Here is a 21,789-nt window from a genome sequence, read left to right on the forward strand (position 1 = left end):
AAAAAAAAAAAAAAGAGAGAGAGAGACTCTTTTCCCTTTCAACATTAGAACTTACAGGCATAGATAGGAACTTTTTGAAGAGTTCCAGGGACACAGCAAATGGGGCAGAGACTTGAGAAATGGGATTATATCAAAATAAAAAGTTTCTGGATAGCAAAAGGAATAGCTACTAAACTAGAAAGACAGCCAATAGACCTAATTCCCAAACTAGGAGCTCAAAAAGTTAACTCCCATCTCCGCCCAAACTAAGAAACTAATCAACCAATGAGCAAAGGAGCCAAAGACAGACTATTCAGAAAAAGAATGGCAGATAGACACAGTGGAAATGCTCAAAACAACTTTGAGATTCAGTATCACTCCAGTTGGATTAGCTTAATTTCAGGAATTTGACCAACAACAAATGTTGGTAGGAATGTGGGGAAAAAGGTGGTGGGGATGTAAACTAGTATAACCACTCTGGCAGGTGGTCTAGAAGGGTCTCAAAAAAATAAACACAGAACTTCCCTATGAACCATCACAGCACTCTTGGGTGTTACCTAGAATATTACAAGCCAGGAAGCCATAAAGACACTTGCAGAGCCATGTTCATTCATAATAGTGAGGTTATGGAAACAGCCCAGATGCCCTATAACAGATGAATGGATCACTAAAATGTGCTATTTTAAAATGGAATTTTACATATCCATTAGAAAGAATAAGATTATGTCATTTGCTGGGAGATGGATGGACCTAGAACAAACCATGCCAAGAGAGGTAAGCCAGTGTAGACAGACAGACAGACAGTCTTTAAAATATATCTGGACATACTTACACAGTACTCTAGGCATTTGCACAGTCAACCAAAGGAGGCTAACCTCAGGGAAGGAACCCAAAAGTTCCTTTCATTCATTTCAATGAATTCCAGGAAATGGAGACATGTCTTTTTGTTGTTACTGAATTTTTCTTGGAGGGGTTGGGGAGGGAAAAGAGGCATAGAAAAGGAGGGAGGAAGGGTGATGCTATCATGCTATTCAGATACACTATGTGAAAAATGCACTATGGTTACATAGTGAGCAGAAATAGGAGGGGAAAACTGAGAGAAAGTGAAGGGAGGGGCAACACTAGAAAAAAAAGAAAGGTACTCGCTGGGTGGTAGTGGCTCATACCTGTAACCCTAGCTATGAAGGAGGCTAAGATCTGAGAATAGCAGTTCAAAGCAAGCCTGGGCAGGAAAGTGCTTGAGTCTCTTATCTCCAATGAACCACCTAAGAACCATAAGTAGAGCTGTGGCTCAAAGTGGTACAGTGCTAGCCTTGTACAAAAGAGCTCAGGGACAGCATGTAGGCCCTTAGTTCAATCCCATGACTGACAAAAAAAAAATCAATGCTTAAGAAATTGTAAACTCTCTGTACAATACCTTAGTAACAATAAAATTATATTTATAAAAAATATGTGGACATTGTGGCTTAGGTTACAAATTTTATCACTCATTGACATTCTGAATGATTCAGGGATTTTTTAAAACCTGTACATTAAAAAAATAAATCTGGGGCTGGGAAGGTGGCTCAGTTGTAGAGCACTTGCCTTGCATGCCTGAGGCCCTGGGTTCAATTCCTCAGCACCACATAAGCATAAAGAAAAAAGCCAGAAGTGGCGCTGTGGCTCAAGTGGTAGCTTTGAGCTGAAGAGCTGAGGGACAGTGCCCAGGCCCAGAGTTCAGGCCCCATGACTGGACCCCCCCCCAAAAAAAAGACAAAAAAAAATCTGAAGCTGGGCACTGGTGGCTCACACCTGCAATCCTAGCTACTCAGGAGGCTGAGATCTGAGGATTGGGGTTCAGAGCCAGTTTGGGCAGGAAAGTCCATGAGACTCTTATCTCTAATTAACCACCAGAAAACCAGAAATGATGCTGTGGCTCAAGCTGAGTGACAGCACGTAGACCCAGAGTTCAAGCCCTACGACCACGACCACCACCACTACCCACCACCAACAAAAAAACAGAATCAGACAAATTTTTTTGGTACTGGTCTGTGGCTTCAACTCAGCACCTGGGCACTGTCCCTGAGATTTTTTTGTTCAAAGTTAGTGCTTACCACTTGAGCTACACATTCACTAATGGTTTTCTGGTGGTTACCTGGAGATATAAGAATCTCGTAGACTTTCCTTCCCAGGCTGACTTTGAACTGAGAAACAGATCTCAGTTGTCTGAGTAGATAGTATTATAGTCATAAGCCATCATACTTGAATAAAAATGTTTCTGTTACTTTTTGTGTGATAGGTATGTACCTAGAAGAACAAGTACCAGTTTAGAATTATAAATATTTTTAAAGCAAATGTCTAACCAAATTACTAGTAGGGATTATTATTCTACCATGTTACTGCAAATACAAATTCTTTTCTCAATGTAGTAACTCAGAGACTATAGTCAGAGAAACATGGTTAATGTTGCTAAACACAACAAAAAAAAATTGGCTTGGCTAAAGTGGTAGACCAATAACCTAATAAGCTTGAGGCACTGAATTTATTTCCCATAACTGAAAAAAAAATGAAGTAGACAAATAAATTCAATGGACCTACAATTTGCTTTGGCAAAGAATTTAATTAATTCATTCTTTTTTTTTTTGGATAATAAATTGGAGATATAGTCTCTTGGACCTTTCTGCCTAGGCTGGCTTCAAATCTGTTTTTTTCTTTTGGTTTATCATGGGGCTTGACAGATCGGACAGGGCCTGGGCGCTGTCTCTGAGCTTTTTTGCTTAAGGTTAGCACTCTACCACTATGAGCCACAGAGCCACTTCCGGTTTTCTGATGGTTAATGGACATAAGAGTCTCATAGATTTCCTCGCTTTGAATCTGGATCCTATTTTAGCCTCTTGAGAAGGCGGGATCACAAGCATGAACCATTACCAACAAGCAAGGATCTAATTCTTTTTCAATTTCCCAAGTGAAAACTCTTAAAGACTTACCAAATGTTTACACATTTCTAGCTATTCTGTTTCTTATTTATAATTCATTCTTATACCAATGTGCAAGGATTACTTGCTCTGAATTAGATGATCAACCTTCCATTTTTGTTTAGATTTTAAAAATACTTTTCCTTAAGCTAGGCAATGGCTCCAACCTATAATACTAGTTATTTGGGAAGCTAAGATTGGGAAGACTATGGCTCAATGCCAGCCCAGGCAAAATATTCCTAAAATCTCAATTCAACAAATTAAAAACTGAGCATGGTAGCATGTGTCTATTCTACTTTCTATGTGAGAAGTATAAATCAGATTGTGGCTCAGGCTTGCCTGGGTAAAAAGTGAGACTGTACAATAACAAAGCAAAAGGGGCTAGGGGAATGTCTGAAGTAGTAGAGTAGTTGCCTAGCAAGTACAAGGCCTCAAGTTAAAAACACAGCAATGCAAAACAAGTAAAGAAACAAAAGCTCCAAACAAAACTCTCAGTAAGCTTGCTTCATACATCCAATTAAGTTGGTTATTTATTTTGTTAAGTTTTGAAATAAAAATTTTCTGCTTCATTCCTTTTTTTTTTTTTGGTTAATAAAGGAGCAATTTTATTGAGAAGGTTCCTACACTGACCAGCCAGGGCCGCAGCACAGGCTTGGGAGCTGATACTGCGACCTTCATTCACTTTCTTAGGACATAATTTTGTATAATTCACCTGCTATCTAGTGATGTCATTTAATTATTGTTAATAATAATTCTAAGTACACCAGTTTTTTATTTATTTATTTTTGGGGTCCAGTCATGGGGCCTGAACTCTGGGCCTGGGCGCTGTCCCTCAGCTCTTCAGCTCAAGGCTAGCGCTCTACCACTTGAGCCACAGTGCCACTTCCGGCTTTTTTCTTTTTGCTTATGTGGTGCTGAGGAATTGAACCCAGGGCCTCAGGCATGCAAAGCAAGTGCTCTATAACTAAGCCACCTTCCCAGCCCCACCAGTTTTTTATTTAGGGGCTCCTAGGGATAGGTGAGCATAATTTACACATAGTGAAAATGAATATATAGATGTATGTTGTACTATCCCTGGCTATAAATTTACTCTTTAATGTAGATAATACTCATACTTTTTTTGTGTATGTGTGCAGGTAGGGCTTGAACTCAGGGCCTACATGCTGTCCCTTAGATTTTCATTCAAGGCTAGCACTCTATCACTTGAATCACACCTCCATGTCTATCTTTTTGCTGGTTAATTGGAGATAATTGGATTTGCCTGCTTAGGCTGGCTTTGAATTATATTCCTGATTTTAGCTTTTGTGCAGTTATGACCAACTTAGTAGTCATACATGACAGGATACTCTATTATGGGCCTGACATTTTATTAAGCACTCTATACACATTGTTCAGTCTCTTATTTGAATAATAAAGCAAATATCACTCATTTTATAAATGAAATTCAGACATTCAGTAATGTCATATAGCTGGTAAATGGTAGTTGGTACACCAATTAAGGCCGCTTTTTTTTTTTTTGTAGTGTAACAACTGTTGGACATTATTATCTCCTTGGTATTCTTGAAAAAAAAAAACAGTAACAGAAAATTATCAAAAATAATTCCTCAGGACCACTACCTTTCACCAATATAAATCACTCATCTATTACTGCTTGTTTATGTTGATACTTAAGGGCAAGGTGTATCCTGTGTTTCTCACTGCTTGACAGACTAGAGCAGAAGCTCAATTTAGTTGGTGAATAACAATTTTATCCAATTCCAGTCAGGACATATAGTAACAAAGGTACTTTCCCTGTAAATCTTAACTAGTCAGGACATGAAATATTGTGTCTTTTCCCCAATCATGACTACTTATCACTTACATGGATAAAAGACATATTAAAAGTCTAATCAGCAAAGCCATTCTAACTACACTTTTAAAGTTACCTGTAGATTGATAGGATTGATGGCAATTTGTCACAAGTATTTTTATTTTCTTTTTGCTGGTGGGGCTTGTACTTGGGGCCTAGGCACTGTCCCTGAACTCTTTGCTCAAAGCTAGCACTCTACCACAGCTCAGCTCCACTTTCGGTTTTCTGGAGGTAAGAGTTTTCTTTTTTTTTGGGTCCGGTCGTGGGGCCTGAACTCTGGGCCTGGGCGCTGTCCCTCAGCTCTTCAGCTCAAGGCTAGTGTTCTACCACTTGAGCCACAGCGCCACTTCCGGCTTTTTTCTTTCTGCTTATGTGGTGCTGAGGAATCGAACCCAGGGCCTCATGCATGCAAGGCAAGCACTCTACCACTGAGCCACCTTCCCAGCCCTATGAAGTGGTTTTTATGAAAATCTGAGATACTGGCATGGTAGCTGTACTCATATATGAACTGTAGCATCTTATTTTAATTTTGGTGTTTTTAGTATTCAGAAAACTGATTTAGAGATAAACATATAGAAATCAGAGAGGACCCGCCTTCCAAACTTACTCTGGGGTTAGGGAGTGAACTAAGGACCATCAGAGAGGCTAAAAAGCAAGTGAGTTTTTAAGCTAATATTGAAAAGGAAAACTTTGGTAAAAAAAATACTTTCCTCAAATAAATTAAGATGGTAACAGAAGTGTGGTAGAGCACATTTGCAAATCCCAGCATTCAAGAGGCTGAGGCAGAAGTATCATGATCCAGGCAAACCTTAACTAGAGACCCTTGTTCTCAAAGAGATGGCAACAATTAGGAGCCCTTCGAGTCACTGTGAAAGTGAATAGATCACAAGATTTTTTTCATAGCCATCTGGTATAAAAATTCATGAGGACCTTAAAGGTTTTTTTTTTTGGCTGAATCTTGGGCTTAAACTGAGGACCTTACATTTGCAGAGCTGGCACATATCTGGCTAGTACTTTATCACCTGAGTCATGTCTCCATACCAGCTTTTTACAGGTGATTTTGGAGGTAAGATCTTTCAGACTTTTCTTCCTTGACTGGTTTTGAATTGTGATCATTCTATCTCAGCCTTCTGATTAGCTAAAATTATAGGTGTGAGCCACAAGTGAGGATTTTAAATTAGATTGAAAGCTGGGACAAGTCTATCTAGAAAACAACCAATTAGTAATGATTTATCATTTATTTATTTTCAGTCCCTGTGATCAGGAGCCACCCTAAAAAACCACTTAGAAATCTTAATATTTTACTGAATATTAATAGTCCACCACTTTCTTACCCCCACTTATAAATGTGAATATAGATTTCCTAAACTTACTATTTTAAACATATCTAACCTTTTAAATAACCATTTCTGTTGTTATCTGTACACTGTCTAGTTCCTTCTTGTCGTCCTGGGAAAACTGATCCCTGACTTGAGATCTTTCTCTTCCTCTGTAAAGACAGATGGAAAGTAACTATTTAGAGAACATACTGTTGCTTTTTCATAAGAGTACCAAGACTGATTTTTAAAATGAGGTCCTCAAACAATGATTACTCACGTATTAGAAGGGGTTTAGATACATACCTGCATTGTCTTTACAGATACTAGAAGAATTACTATTCTCATTACTTTGGTATAGGTGTGGAGTTCTACTCTCTTGGGGTACAGATGATGTTTGAGTCATCCCTTCTTCCAAGGCTTGCTTTATCCAGCGCTATAATGGGGGAAAAAAACCCCAGAGAATTATCAAGGACCATTTCAAACTATTTAGTACATCTACTTTAAAAAGCACTAACCAGGTCAATTGAATATACAACAACGAGTGAGAAATTCAATCCAACACATTCATTCAGGGCCACAGTCAAGTGTTGTACTTCAACATACTAAAACATTGCCTCATCAATTCCTTCTACCAGGCAAAATCCTGAAAAAGTCAGGAATACACATATTGAGATCTCAATAAAAAAACCCAACACTAAAAAAAAAAACAAAAACAGAAACCAAACAAACAAAAAACAGATTATTGTTCAACTTTCATACTGGTTAGGAAAAGATAAACAGAAGAGATAAAGAAGAAATTTTAGCATTTATTTGAGAGACTGGTCATATACAACAAAACTAGTAAGTAAATGTCCGTAACAAGAAAGATAAAGACCTCTTTAAGATCTGCCCTCTGCTAGGGATGTTGAAAGTAGTAAAAGATTCACAGAAGATACTGGATGGTAGTAAAAAATAGCTCTTCACTATAGGTACCAAAAGATTTTAATTTACTCTCAAGTGGAATATCATATGAACTTCTCTCTCCCCTATGAAGTAGCTTGATTAAACTATGCATGAATAATGCAAATCACAAGAAATGACCCTTTGCAGAAATAAAAAAAAGAAAAAAAAAGACCTTGCTAATCAGTTTTAATTTTTGGTAGTGAATACTGAAATCTAAATTGATGAGAAATCAGTAAGTCTATTTTAAAAACTAGGATAGTAAAATTATGCATCCTGTGGAAGAGAAAATTTCTTACCTGTAATTGTGTTCTCTTAAGATACACAGTTGTAGGTTGCTCACCATTCTGTGGCTCTCCTGCCCTGACATAAGACAGATCGAATTTTGATAAACATCAATTTCTGAGTTAAACCCTCCCCAAAATAGGAAGAGTAAAGCTGAATTATTATAAGTTGACACCTCTAGAGAACATGTATTACAGGTAAGTAATTATCTTCACCAAAGAAAGCAATTCTAGGAGACGTTTTTTTCCTCTCTTAGAAACTTAGGAGGCAATTCAGGGTAATTTACTAAGAAAAATCATGTTAATGTCATTATGGTCTGTCAAATTAAAAAAAACAAACATGAAGAGGTAAGAATGAATGAGTACATTAGAAAAAGAGGTATCAAGGGTCATTTGAATCACAATAATATTCTAGTATATGACCAAGTCTCTGAAAAGTCAAGATAGAGAAGGAACTTCCTTCAATACAGAACACTGATATAAAGATGAAGTGTCAGAAGCACAGATCCTTAGAGCTAGGAAGAGACCTCTGAGGTCATCTTGTCCAAAGCACTAATTTCATAGATGGGAAAAATTAGGCCTAGAAAGACAAAATGTTGAAAAGGTTAAATGTTAAACAGACATAGTATTTTTCCTTCAGAGCAGATGACAACTTATTTGAAGTCGCCGAGATTTCCTCCAAGAAAAACTAATTATATACATTACACACACACACACACACACACACACACACAACCACACACGCACATGCACATGCACACACACACGCACACACACACACGCACACAACAAAAACTGTTGAGTAGATATAACCACAAAAGAATTTACATTCGGGATGTAATGACTACAAAAAAGGAACATATAAAACCAGAAAAGGGGCAATGGAGGAATAAGATATTGCCACAGCTGGTTTTAAGGTTATAAATATAACAAGTATAATCAAACTCCTTCTTTGTCTGGTTGCAGAATTTCATTTTTTTAAAAAACAAAGGTAACATGAACATATCTTTGCATCAAACAAGTTCCAATAACCCCTACAGAATAATTTGAAAGCCCCTTGTCCTAACTATCTAAGTTGTATGTGGTTTGGGCAAGTTATAAAACCTTTCTAAAACAAAGATCCTGAACCTAAAAACTATGGCCAATAATCTCAACTGCATGAAGCTGTCATGGAGATAGTAAAGGAAGCTGACAGCATAGTACTAGAAGCACAGCAAATCTGCCATTTATTTTTAGCTAATTATCAGTGGTAGGTTTTAAGACTCTCAGATTAATAACCCTCAGTGTACAAACTTAAATACTGGTGTAAAGCCCAGTGCTTCTAAGGAATGGGCCTGGGAGACTAAATGCATTATGCATATAAAACACAGGAAGACGTGACTGATAGGCTTCATGGCTGTTTACATATACTTTTGTTGTAACAAATGTAGCCACAAAACTTAAATGTCTTATAATCATTTTTTTTTTTTTTTGGTTGGTTGTGGGCTTGAACTCCCTGTGCTCTTCAGCTCAAGGAGAGCACTCTACAACTTGAGCCACAGCGCCACTTCTGATTTTCTAGTGGTTTATTGGAGATAAGAATCTCAGGACTTTCCTGGCCTTGCTGGGTTTGAACCATGATACTCAGATCTCAGCCTCCTGAGTAGCTAGGATTATGGGCATGAGCCACCAGCGCCCAGCTTTTATACTGATTGTAATTTAGCAGGCCTATATCCTTTAATCAGAGACAGACTAATGGACCTATTAGTAGAAGGAATAGATACTGTTTGGTCCTATGGAGAATACTTTATCCTCCTCTATTTATTTGTTTACCATATACTCTGAGGGATTTTCAGAATTTTATTACAGTTTGATTTAGTAATGGAAATATCCTTACATACTGAAACAGGTAAGTCTTTTCAAATTAACCTAAAATTAACTGTTCCCCACCTCCATCCAGGATAAAACTGATGTTAGTTTCTAGCTGAAATATGTAATTCATTTATTTTGCCCATATGAAGCTCACTGTTATACAGTACATCCTGGATTCATTTTCAATAAATACTAAAACAGAGATTAAAGTATAAACAACTGAGATCAAGTGCTAGGGACACAACTTAAGTGGTAGAGCACTTGCCTAGCAAGCAGGAGAGCCTGAATTTAAAACCTAGTACTGACAAAGAAAAAAAAGATCTAAACTTAAGAATATTAAATTTTAATTGAAATAATATAGTCTTGGTAAGAAAGTTCAACATATTAAGTCCAACCATAACTATATAAAAATATTTATGCCTAAGGATGAGGGTTGAGGATGTATATAGGATACATATATAGTTCAGTAGTAAAAGTGCTTGCCTACTACTTGCAAAATCTAGTACTGAAACAGACTAATGAAAGTGTTCAGATAAAAAAATGGGATTTCTAGCTGTTGCCAATGGAGGTAACAAAGAGAGCTACAGATGTTAAGTCCTAAACCAAAACCAGGTAAAAAGAGCTCAAAGAATGGATTTTGTGTGGAATTTGAAGTGACAATCCTAAACATGTTTTTGGTTTTCCTAGATCTCCACTAGTTGGAAAAGCAAGATGAGAACAAGAAACTCATAACTATGCATCAGAATTACTGAGAAAACATTTTAAGAAGTTAGTTCATAGTTACAACAAGAACAGTACTAAATTACTGACACCCTTTCTCAAAGACTAAAATTCTACTATCTGGCTTAATAAAAAGCTTACGTAGTCAATATCCTTCACAATCTATAGCTATGAGCAGCCAAACACAAAAGAAAAAGCTCTTTCATGTACATTCTGCCATCTCTCAACTTGCTCTTTCTTTAGACTCAAGGCTCCATGTCCTTTCTAATTTTCAACATGTATTTAAGATGATTCTTTTTTTTTTTTTTAGGTTGGTCGTGTGCTTGAACTCTGGGCCTGGGTGCTGTCCTGAGCTCTTCAGCTCATGGTGAGTGCTCTACCACTTGAGTCACAGCACCATTTTGGTTTTCTGATGATTAATTGGAGACAAGAGTCTCAGGAACTTTCCTGCCTGGGCGGGGCTGGCTTTAAACCGCAATTTTAGGCATGAACCACTGGCGCCTGGCTGATTCTCAGTGAGGACTGAGCAATGTAAAACATAGCAGGAAGATAGATTCTCAGTTTTGCATGCCATAGTAGAGATAAGAGCTCACTAATTATTTTTTTTAAAGAAAGGGACCATGTAGTCCAGGTTTGTTATGAACACTTGATCCTCTTACTTCAAACCTTAAGTGATGGGATTATAGATGTGAACCACTATACTAGTGATACCACCTTCACATTTTTTTTAATCTAATACAATTTTTTTACATAGCAAGTTATGATTATTATTTTTAAAAAATCACATCTAGTCAATCTAAGTAACTTGGTACAGGATAGTTCCCCAGGGAAGTGATTTTTCTTTATCCTTCAAACAAATTTCCTTAAGAAAATAGCTGTGCAGAAATTTTCTTTCTCTTTTTGCCAGTCCTGGGGCTTGAACTCTGGGCCAGGGGGCTGTTCTTGAGTTCTTTTGCTCAAGGCTAGCACTCTAACACTTGAGCCACAGGGCCACTTCCAGCTTTTTCTGTGATTATAAGAGTCTTATAGACTTTACTCCCCTGGCTGGCTTGTAACCAGGATCCTCATATCTCAGTCTCCTGATTAGCTAGGATTATAGGCATGAACCATTAGTGCCAGGCTGAAATTTTCTTTCTTGTTTTTTTGGTGCCACTACTGGGGTTTGAGCTCGGGGCCTGAGCACTATCCCTGAGCTTTTTTGCTCAAGGCTAATGCTCTACCATGAGTCTCAACTCCACTTCCAGTTTTTTGGTGGTTAATTGGAGAGAAGAGTCTCAAGGATTTTTCTGCCTGGGCTGGCTTCAAACTGTGACCTTCAGATCTCAGTGAGCCACCAATGCCTGACTCTATTTTGTTTTTAAATATAGTTTTCATTGTTTTAATTCTAACACTTGAAAGTAACTCATGTTTCTGCATTATCTACAACCCCCCCCCCTTTTTTTGGTCGGTTGTGGCACTTGAACTCAGGGCCTGGGTGCTGTCCCTCAGCTCTTCAGCTCAAGGCCAGCGCTCTACCACTTGAGCTACAATGCCACTTCCGTTTTACTAGTGGTTTATTAGAGATAAAGAGTCTCACCGACTTTCTTGCCCGGGCTGGCTTTGAACCGTGATCCTCATATCTCAGCCTCCTGAGTAGCTAGGATTACAGGTGTGAGCACCGGCGCCCGGCAAACCCTTTCTTTAAAGGTCTGAACACATGGGAGTTTTCCCAAATAAACCCAACAAGTAACTCAAATACTAGGTAAGAGAAGACTTTCTGTTATGTATGCTGCTAATTTAGCAGCAGTGTCTTTCATTTACACAGATATTGCTGTTGCCCTCCTCCCATCCATAGCCCATATCACTTTGGCTCACCTTTCATGCCTCCCAAACCCCCAAGAAATGATTTCTGTTCTTTGGGGAAAGAGAAAAGCTTTAAGTTTGTTGGAGTCAGGGAAGACCTGCCTGGAGTTGGAGACTTCATCACATCAAATAATCTACATGCAGCATCCTCATGTACGTGATGCCAGTGGAGGAGGGCAATGGCAGACACTGAGGAAGGCAGCCTGAATCCAGATCTGAGGATAAGAGAAAAGGATGTTCCAGGGAACAGAACTCTACCTCAAAGGAAGACCAAATGAAAGGGTGTCCTAAACTCTAAAACCACTGAAAGGACATTATAGACCTAAGGAAGTGATCTACTCCTGTGGGACATTTATGGAAAATATTGAGGACTTCTGGGAATTAAGAAAGTACATTCCAAAAAGCATCAACAAACAATGCCACTGGATTCAAAACCACTAAATAGCTAAAAAGAGGTTAAATGAGACAGAGAGAGCGAGAGAGACAGAATTTTTTTAAAATAGTAGTTTCTATATTCTCTAGGGAATAAATAGTCCAACATGTTGTCATCTGATCAAGAAACAGGAAACATGCCAATTACAGTAGGGTCTTTCCTCTAATCTCCTTCAAGTAATAATAGTGACTGAATTAATTCAAAACACAATTTTATAAAGTTTTACTATCCAACAGTGGTAGAATACCTAGGGGCCCAATCTCTCACAATAATCACCAATGGACATGCTAACCAATATCACAAGAGCATACACAAAACATATCCCTTCCTACTCAATCATCAACTGCTGTGTGCTCTTAGCCAGTAACCTCAAGGGTTCTCAGAAGAGATGACAGAGTAATCACAAATTTTAACACCAAAATTTCAGTTTACCATCCCCATGGTCATACTGGTTACTGATGCACCAGTGTTCATGTTGAGCAATTAACTCATTATAAACTCACACAGGTATCTAGAGAATATGTTAAATGTCACAACTATAGGCATCCTAGGTTAAAACAAATGAACAAATAATACAAAAAACAAACAAAAAAAACCCCATCCCAAAACAAAACAAAAAATACCCCAAATACCCACACATATTCACAGACATACCTTCTTACAGGAGCTGAATGTGCCATCAGGCAGAAGGGGCCTTCGACGCCTCTCAGGCATAAAAGGTGAGCCAAAGCGAATGTAGTGTTTTGGGGTGGTGCAAATTAATGGGGAATGAATAAGACCCGGTAACATGTTCAGGGTTGTGGCCAGTACAGTTGGATCTGTGGTGATACGTAAGGGACATTCCACAGGGCACTCTTGCTTCTCTGCTTTGTCATTCAACCATTCTGTAACTAGATACTATGGTTAAAAGAAAAAAAGAAGAGACTGTTAGTTAATGCTGAAGATATAACAGCCAGAGGCAGGACTGAAGACCACAAAGACAAACCTCATTTAGAAACTAGGACAGATACAAGCAGCTGCAGTGAGGATGAACTGAGCATTCAGAACGCAAGCATATCCTCCTGTCCCCTCCCCATGCCCGCTAAGATGAATAATTTTTGCTATCTGTGCTTTAGGCTCTGCCTAACAATAATGGCAAAAAGTAGCAGAATGGCTTCAGCCTTAATCAGTACATTTGAATCTAAAACTTTCAATCCACACACACAGAGATTACTTTTTTCTAGAGGTCCTTTTGTTTTAGCTAAAACAACCCTTGCCAGACTAGACTCACAAAAATATATTTGTAACTTACCTTTTTGGTTTTTGGGTACTTAGTTACAGCACGGTTGACATGGGATCCGGTAACTGATAGCACAGTTGGGTCAGTGCCTGGTAACTGTCTGTTTTCTCCTGAACTCTCTATACTTCCAGCTTCAGTAGGAGTTACTGAGCTATTATTTCCTCCTTCTTCCAAGGCAGCTTGTGACAATTCTGCCTGTTGTGCACTGGCCTGCTTCTGGCGCTTTAGTCTTTGGGCTGAACTGCTCCGGTACCGAGAAATTCGACTCTTCGGTCGGGGCCTAGAAGGCTTTGCTGGAGGTGGTTTGGGGACTGTTTTTTCTGCTGCAATATCCTGTAACAATACCAGGGTTAAATTCTTACAATCCAGTTTCTTATCTTTATTAAGCATTCTGAATGCCTAGTGGTAAAAAAGGTAAGAATTTAGAACCATGAATTTAACATGAATAAAGATGAAAAAAGTACAGATTTAAGTCAGCTGATGAGGATATAGATTAATATATGGGTTATTTCTACTTCTTTTTTTTTTGGTTGGTTGTGGGGCTTGAACTCTAGGCCTGAGCTGTCCCTCAGCTCTTCAGCTCAAGGCTAGCATTCTATCACTTGAGTCACAGCGCCACTTCAGTTTTTTTCTGCTTATGTGTGGTGCTGAGGCATGGAACCCAGGGCCTCATGCATGCAAGGCAAGCGCTTTACCACTGAGTCACCTTCCCGGCCCTTATTTCTACTTCTAATAAGTATCTGCAAAATAGGCTCAAGATCATCTAAAGATAGCTACCGAATGTTAGGATTATTAGCAGGGAACAAAATTCTCTGTGTTTCTTTTCCAGACAGTGAGTTATTTTACCTTAAGGCTTAGCTTCATGGTCTGGGTAGGGAGGAAAAAGATGGCCTATCCTAATAAAGGTAAAGTACATAACAGGGTTATACAAAGACCAATGTGGGAGAAAAAAGATATTTATTTTGCTTGTTGGTGGTATGGACTGAACCCATGAGTTACTTCACAAAGTCAAAAAGTAAATGATTTCTATAATTCCACCAATAGTTTATTAGGCAGAAACAATACTAAAGTTCTATTCTAGTCTGAAGTGCCTATCATTCAAATATGACAACTTGTCTCCCTGAGCCCCACAAATTAGTTGATAAAAACCTTAAATGTCTTTAAGGTTTCTTTTCTTTTTAACAGAGCAAAGACAACATTTCCCTGATTTCAAAACGTAAGTAATTGACATTATCAAAGACAAGGATGCCTAGATTCTAGAATCTTTTTATTTCTTACCCCTGCTTGAGAAGACCTCCGGGTGTTCACACCAATAGTTTGTGGGGTGCTAGGGATGGCAATGTTTGAAGCAGGGTTGCTAATTTCAGATTCTGGAGCCTCAGTTTTTGTCTCTTCTCCAGTAAGAGTCTCTGAGGTGGTGGCAGTAATCTCGATGTCAGAACTGCTCTGCTCCAAGGGCTGATCCCGCCGTTTCTTTCTTTTTTCTAAATTTTCGAAAGCATGCATGATGGCTTCAACCTTTCTATCCTCCCGGGTCTAGAAAAAAAGCAGAAGCTGTCATTTCAGGAGTATTATTGATGGACATTCATAGAAACTCATTTAACTATGAATAAAATGATATATACATTGTTGAGAAAGAAAGATTAAAAAATAAGTTAAATATTTTAAATACTGAAAAGAGTTGTAAAAGAGCTTTTAAAAATTAGGCCAGCTATTTAAAAAACTTTAGGTAGACAACAAAATCAATTTCCTTTTGTATTTCAGTTTAGTAACTTAAGTAAAAAAAAACAACAACTTTTTTTTTTTTTTGGGTCCGGTCGTGGGGCCTGAACTCTGGGCCTGGGCGCTGTCCCTCAGCTCTTCAGCTCAAGGCTAGCGCTCTACCACTTGAGCCATAGCGCCACTTCCAGCTTTTTTTTTTTTTTTTTGCTTATGTGGTGCTGAGGAATTGAACCCAGGGCCTCAGGCATGCAAGGCAAGCTCTCTACCACTGAGCCACCTTACCAGCCCTTTAAGTAAAAATTTTGAACTTTTCATGAGCACAAATAAGTAACACTGGTATTGGGCATAAAAATAAACTTTTTAAAAAAGCCAGTTCTGGGGCTTGAACTCAGGGCCTGGGAACTGTCCCTGAGGATTTTTGATCAAGGCTAGTGTTCTACCGCTTGAGCCATAGCTCCACTTGTGGATTTTTGGTTAGTATTGGAGATACAGAGTTTCATGGACTTTATAGCCTGTGCTGGCTTCAAATTGTGATTTCAGTTCTTGGTCTCCACAGCTAGGATTACAGGTATGTACTTGGTTAAAACTAATTTTTTAATCAACATAACTGGGAGGGTGCTTTGATTAGGATCTGCAATATACTCTAAAGGTTCACTCAAGAGGTGAAAGCTTGAAATTACCCTCCCCCTGCCCCCCCAATGGAAGCAGTATTGGGAGCTGGATGATTTCAATAGGAAGTAGGACCTGCTTGGAGGCAGTAAGTTGTAGGCTTGAGTTTGAAGATTATATCTAAAACAGAGTTTTGTCTCTGTTCCATTGAGTTTGAGCCTGTACACCATGGACTCAAACTTCTCAACTAGTGAGCCATAGTAAACCTTTGCATTTAAGTTGTGTTCTTAGGTATTTTTTCAGAGCAACGTAAAGCTGACTTTTATTTTTTAAAACTCAAATCAAGAAAACTAATAAAATCTAGCTTACGGAATAAGTCTTAACTGTGACCTCCAAATTAGATCAAAGAGATGATGGTAAGTTAAAAGAGAAGGGTTCACATACTGTAGGTAGAAGGAATCAAAAGAAGCAAAGGGATGTTGGATGACACTCACCCTCCTGCTATGAGCTGGGTTCTCCTGGTCATCAATAACTTCTTCTTTCTCTTCTTCCGGTTTTTCTTCTGGATTGTCTACTTCCTTTAAGATAGATGGAATATTATGGTGCATTTAAAATCTGAGATAAAGCAAGCTGCTTAATTCTGGCTGCTTAATTATGGCTTCCTAGAAACTGCTTTCAGTACTTAGAAGTGTTACTCATGTAAGGTTACAAGGTAAGCACAGATACTTCATTCACTGGCCTGAATCCTGAAAAGTTACCTGATTTAAAAAAATTTTTTTTTCTATGCTATGAATGAAAAGCCCAGTACTTTGTCATGCTACTAGGCAAGCAATGTATACTGAGATATTGAAAGATGTTCTTGGCATTACACAAAGAAAATTAACGCTCAGTTTCATTGATATAAATACCACTAAGTATTATTACAGATTCCCTAAAACATGTGGAAAGTTGGAAGTTGCTTCATTTGGAGAGGACTGAGACCATAACATTTTGATGTCTAGGAAAGATTACCTCATGATCACTGGATACATTTACTTTTTCTGGAACTTCTTGTGGTTGCTGGTCATTATTTTCTTCTGGAGCTTCATTCTGCTGCTCCATCTCTAGCTCTTTCCGTCGTGCTTTTCTACGTCTGGTCTCTGCTCCAATGATGGGTAGGGTTGGAGGGGGTGGGAGTGGCAATTCGGCAGCATTAGGATTCCTTTTCTGAATAGGGCAATTCCGGTTCCCCTTGTGACATGCACAGTCCACTTTATAATTACTGTTCCAAAGAAACAACCACAAGGCCTGTTTCAATATCACTGAAAATCTGGTATATTAACCATTCACCCAAATGAAACATCAGCATAATTTCCTTCAGTATTATCTCTAAATAAGTTAAACAAAGCATGATAGAGTCCTTATGAACACTTTTTTTGATAGTATATATTTTTTGTATATCCCTAAGTCTATGCCTCCAAATAATAAAGAAAAATAAAGCCAGACCAAGCAATTAAATTCTCTAATTTATTCTTATGATGTTGATTGAGTAGGCAGTAAGCCAGGCAGTATAAATTCATTTTACCGCATGACTTTTATTTTCTCCCAAACCACAAAGGGAGAAAAAGCTTCTACTTTATAAAACCCACTACATACTACCTATGACTTGTTACCTCTATTCTTCTGTATTATCACATACTGTATGATTTTGTGGTTTGAGTAGATGGTGTAAGTCATTACAAATCTCATTCCTTTTAGATTCTAGTACAAATGCTCTGTGCATAAGAGTTGTTACATTTGAGTATGTCTCTTACACATCTTTTATAATTAAGAATAATAAGTCAATATCTTTATTAGGAGACTTGATGCGCTTAAACTTCTTTAAAAAAAGTCTTTTTTTTCTCCTTCACAATCCTTAGAGGAAAAAAAAATCACTCATGCATAAAAAGATTGAGCAGAGAAAAAAAGAATAATAAGGAATGGGCATAGATCTTAAGGAGGGTCGAAAGCTTAATGTATTCATGTTAGGAAAGATTTATAAAGTCTTACCAGTTACTATACTCATAATCAAATGCAATGGTGACCTCAGCATCCTTGGTGATGGCAGATACAGCATAGATACACAGGTGAATCATCCCGTCTGCAATCATGTGTCTCACCTGTATAAACAAGGCAATTTTCCATGAAAAGGAAAAGAACTCCTTTATCCAAGTAATTTTTTCCTGATTCAGAGTTACAATACACTACTCTTTAACTTTATTCTTCATGTGAAATTATTACATTATGAGAGCAAGAGCTTCTAAATTTATAAGACTTCTTGTAATAACTTTTGAGATATTTGAAGTCAGGGCAAAATCACTACTTTACACCTTTTTTTTAGTCCTAGGGTTTGAACACAGGAGCTGGGCTCTGTCCCTGAACTTCTGTGTTCAAGGCTAGTATTTTACCATTTGAGCTACAGCTCCACTTCAGCTTTTTGTGGTTAACTGGAGATAAGAGTCTCACAGACTTTCTTGCCTAGGCGGGCTTTAAACCACGATCCTCAGATCTCAGTCTCCTTGCTTTACATCTTAGAAGTTTTTTTAGCTCTGTAAGAGAACTGAAAATCACTAGCCTGTAAATAAAGCTCTTCATAAAGCATTTGTTGTGGTGGCACTGAGTAATAAACTCTAGAAATGTCCAGAATATCTCTTATAATACTTTTCCCTAAAGCCTGCACAGTAAAACTTCTACAATATGACCATTTCTTTAACATTATTGACTTCTTAATGAGTCTAGCTCTGACTTCTCAGCAAATGTTTTCCTGCTTTTTCCCATTTTTGCCTTCTCTAGAGAAATTTCATTCCTTGCGTTCTATCTCTTGCATTGAAACACATCTATCAACTCCTTCATCTGGGTACAATTCTCAGATTGTTTCTTCATAAACTTGTCCTTGGGTGGTTCCATTAAAAGAAAAGTTACTACAGATATCTTACCTCTGCATTTGGTGTACATGATCTTCTGATGAACCGAGCATCATTACCGAAAGTACGGGCATCCACACACATCTCTACACCATTGAATTTTGAGTAGAAGAGCACAAAGGGATACGGTCTAGGGATACAATTAAAATTCCTGTAAATCTTGATAAACGAAAAGGTCACCCCATGTCTCTAAATATGATGCAAATGCTGACAGAAGCAGCAGCAATCTTTTGCAATGCTTTAACTTGAAAAACATCGCATGCGATTCTGCTTTGATTAAAGAATGCGTACAAAGCAAAGACTTGTGTTTGGAAAGGAGTTATCACTACTTTATACACTGAACAATTAGCAGATTTATTTGCATTTTTGTACAAATAGAGAAGACACATAAGCTTTTTTCCAAGAGTAGCTTATCAACCAGGATATTTACAGCAATACTATTCAGAACTTCACTAGCCCTCAGTGTTCAATGAATGATGCTCTTACTTTTTGAAGAAATGCCCATTGACCTCAAATTGTTGCCGTAACATGACTTTCCCACGATACTCTATTATAAGAGTATCCAAAGCCAGATCTCTTGCAGCCCTCAGGATTTTGCGATGCTTTTGAACACGAGTGACTCTTCCCAGCTGTAACTGAATAAAACCAACATGTTAACATTAGATACCAACAGCAGCTTAGTAGACATTTAAAATATTTCATAATTGTCAAAAATGCACCAACATTTGCGGGTTTTTATAAGTTATGTTATTTAGCTTGACGACCAGAAAATTTTGAAATTGATAGAAGCTCAATTTTTGTAGGAACTCCATCTACTGAACCTGCCACCCCAGAAAAGACAAGAAAAGATCAAATAAAAACACATTGTAAAAATTTCTGTGGCTCTACAAAACTAAGAATGAGTTTAGTTTTCTACAAATCTTTTATAATTCCTATCTAGGCTACATTCCAAGGTAATTCATCTACTTTTGATTAATAAAAGCATAGTTTAAAAATATACATATCTAAACATTCTCAAGTGACTATAACCTGTTTTTGGCTGAAGATAATCAATAGTTGCTTAATTTGTTATTTTCAGATACTATGTATTTGCAAGACACAGTGATTCAAACCCATACCCTCTCTTCCTAGGTTATATACCTCAACCACTTAGTTTTAGTATTTAACCCTTTGGTCCTTACCTGCATTTGGGAACCAATAACTGTATTGTTACAGGCCAATTCAGTCTTATTAATAGTGTCTAAAATAGCAGGTTTGCCCACAAATTCCTTGTTAGAATGCAGATGTTGTTCAAGGGCGTTTTGTACATCTGCACTGTATTGATTAGTGAAGGCTTCTTCATACTGATCAGTCCATAGTCTTATTCGATTTTCCCAGCCCTCAGTTGTATTCTCATCTAAATTCTGTGCTTCAGAGGGAGAATTCTGCAGAGAACAAAAGTAAGTAGGTTAGCAGAATCCATGTATAACAAGGAGGGGAAGACACAGAGAAAACATGTTTCCACATGGCAGTTAGTGTAGCATAAAAGAGCAATGGGCTAGCAGTTAGGTGATGTGGCTTGTTCACAGTTTCATCACCAATGAACTATGAGGACCTGAACAATTTAAATAGGGAAACTTAACCTCGGCCATTATTTCATTCTATCACTGATTTTATAGTCATAATAAAAAAATCAAATTTTGTTTTTAATTAAAAGACTAATTCAAGTTTCTAAGAAAAATCTTCATAAAAAGCTATTCATAAACCTCAAATTACCATATTAAAAATTTAATATCTGCTTACTTATTTTCAACTTAGTAACATTCACTTTTGCGAGAGTCTAGCTTGTTTTAGTTTTCTCAGGAATGGTTTTATTTTTGTATCACTTGTTATTTTTATTACAAAACTAACATTTGTTCATCATCTTACTACTCAAGAGAAAAAGTTATTTGGGATTATATCCTTCTAGGAATTTATCTTTAATTATTTATTCCACCATCTTCTAAATTATCTGAAGAGGTAAATAAGAGGAAAGAAGTATATAGAGGGAATATAGAAATTATGAGAGGTCCTATAGCCCTATAGGAAAACCATTGTCTTCTATAGTAACAATATTACGAACAACATCCTGTGCTTGAGCTAGAGATACAGCTTAAGCCCGATACATGTCAGAAAACAAACACACTGATAGGAATGACATACTAGTGATGACTAGAAGGAAGACATTACAGTAACCAAAGCTCCCTGAAAATTTATGTCCACATTAAATTTCCAAAAACAAGAATAACAAAATGAAATATACTTTTGATGAATAGTACAGAAAACACTCAGGCCTATTATAATATCTGCCTTGTTTTTTTTTTTTTAAGTACCTTTGCATCACTATCTACTGCTGTCTATTTTCCCCCTCAGAAACAGAAAAATGTTAACACCAGGATCCCTGCACTTTTCATTAGAGTACAAAAAGACCGAGCAATAAACAAAGAGGTCTAAGAAGCATCTAAAACCAATACATGATGAATAGCTTACTGTATTCAGTAGCAGCTGAGCAAATGAATAGTATAAAACCTGAGTTAAGGGACTGCTTTTAAGACTGGGGATTAGGAGTGCCCAAACAGTACTTCTAGCTTTAAGCACTGGATTGTGAATCACTAAACACATGACTCTATTTTGGAAGCCTTTCCAAAGTTGTAGGTATTGTTCATTACTCTGATTTTGTATATTGTGCTGTTCCATCATCATATAGGCATTAGAGACTTATTCCTTAGGTTTAGAATGGTGCTTCTAAACGGGTTAATTTGCCTTCTGGAGACATAGTTGAATTGCAAGTGTGCATGTGTGTTTTATTATACCTAGTGAGTTGATGGCCAGAGACCTAAAGGACAGTCTATAGAATTAGTTCTTCTTCTTCTTTTTTGTTTTGGGTCCGGTCGTGGGGCCTGAACTCAGCCTGGGCTCTGTCCTTCAGCTCTTCAGCTCAAGGCTAGCTCTCTACCACTTGAGCCACAGCACCACTTCCGGCTTTTTTCTTTTTGCTTATGTGGTGCTGAGGAATCGAACCCAGGGCCTCAGGCATGCAAGGCAAGTG

The 21,789-nt window shown here is 37.7% G+C and overlaps 1 protein-coding gene across 1 annotated transcript in view; it reads right to left on the reverse strand.

Moving 5' to 3' along the window:
* Setd5 (SET domain containing 5) overlaps positions 1 to 21,789 on the reverse strand; it is a 51,503-nt gene that overhangs the window by 24,213 nt on the left and 5,501 nt on the right. Inside the window, exons 7-17 of the mRNA XM_013010353.1 lie at positions 19,904 to 20,146; positions 19,209 to 19,357; positions 18,735 to 18,852; positions 17,809 to 17,918; positions 16,792 to 17,041; positions 16,275 to 16,358; positions 14,728 to 14,985; positions 13,462 to 13,782; positions 12,825 to 13,067; positions 6,405 to 6,534; positions 5,390 to 5,408 (exon numbers count right to left, since the gene is read on the reverse strand). Coding sequence (XP_012865807.1) covers positions 5,390 to 5,408; positions 6,405 to 6,534; positions 12,825 to 13,067; positions 13,462 to 13,782; positions 14,728 to 14,985; positions 16,275 to 16,358; positions 16,792 to 17,041; positions 17,809 to 17,918; positions 18,735 to 18,852; positions 19,209 to 19,357; positions 19,904 to 20,146 — 1,925 coding nt within the window. The remainder of the gene's footprint in view (positions 1 to 5,389; positions 5,409 to 6,404; positions 6,535 to 12,824; positions 13,068 to 13,461; positions 13,783 to 14,727; positions 14,986 to 16,274; positions 16,359 to 16,791; positions 17,042 to 17,808; positions 17,919 to 18,734; positions 18,853 to 19,208; positions 19,358 to 19,903; positions 20,147 to 21,789) is intronic.

This window comes from Dipodomys ordii, unplaced genomic scaffold (assembly GCF_000151885.1).
Source record: "Dipodomys ordii isolate 6190 unplaced genomic scaffold, Dord_2.0 Scaffold12, whole genome shotgun sequence".
Lineage (NCBI taxonomy): Eukaryota > Metazoa > Chordata > Mammalia > Rodentia > Heteromyidae > Dipodomys > Dipodomys ordii.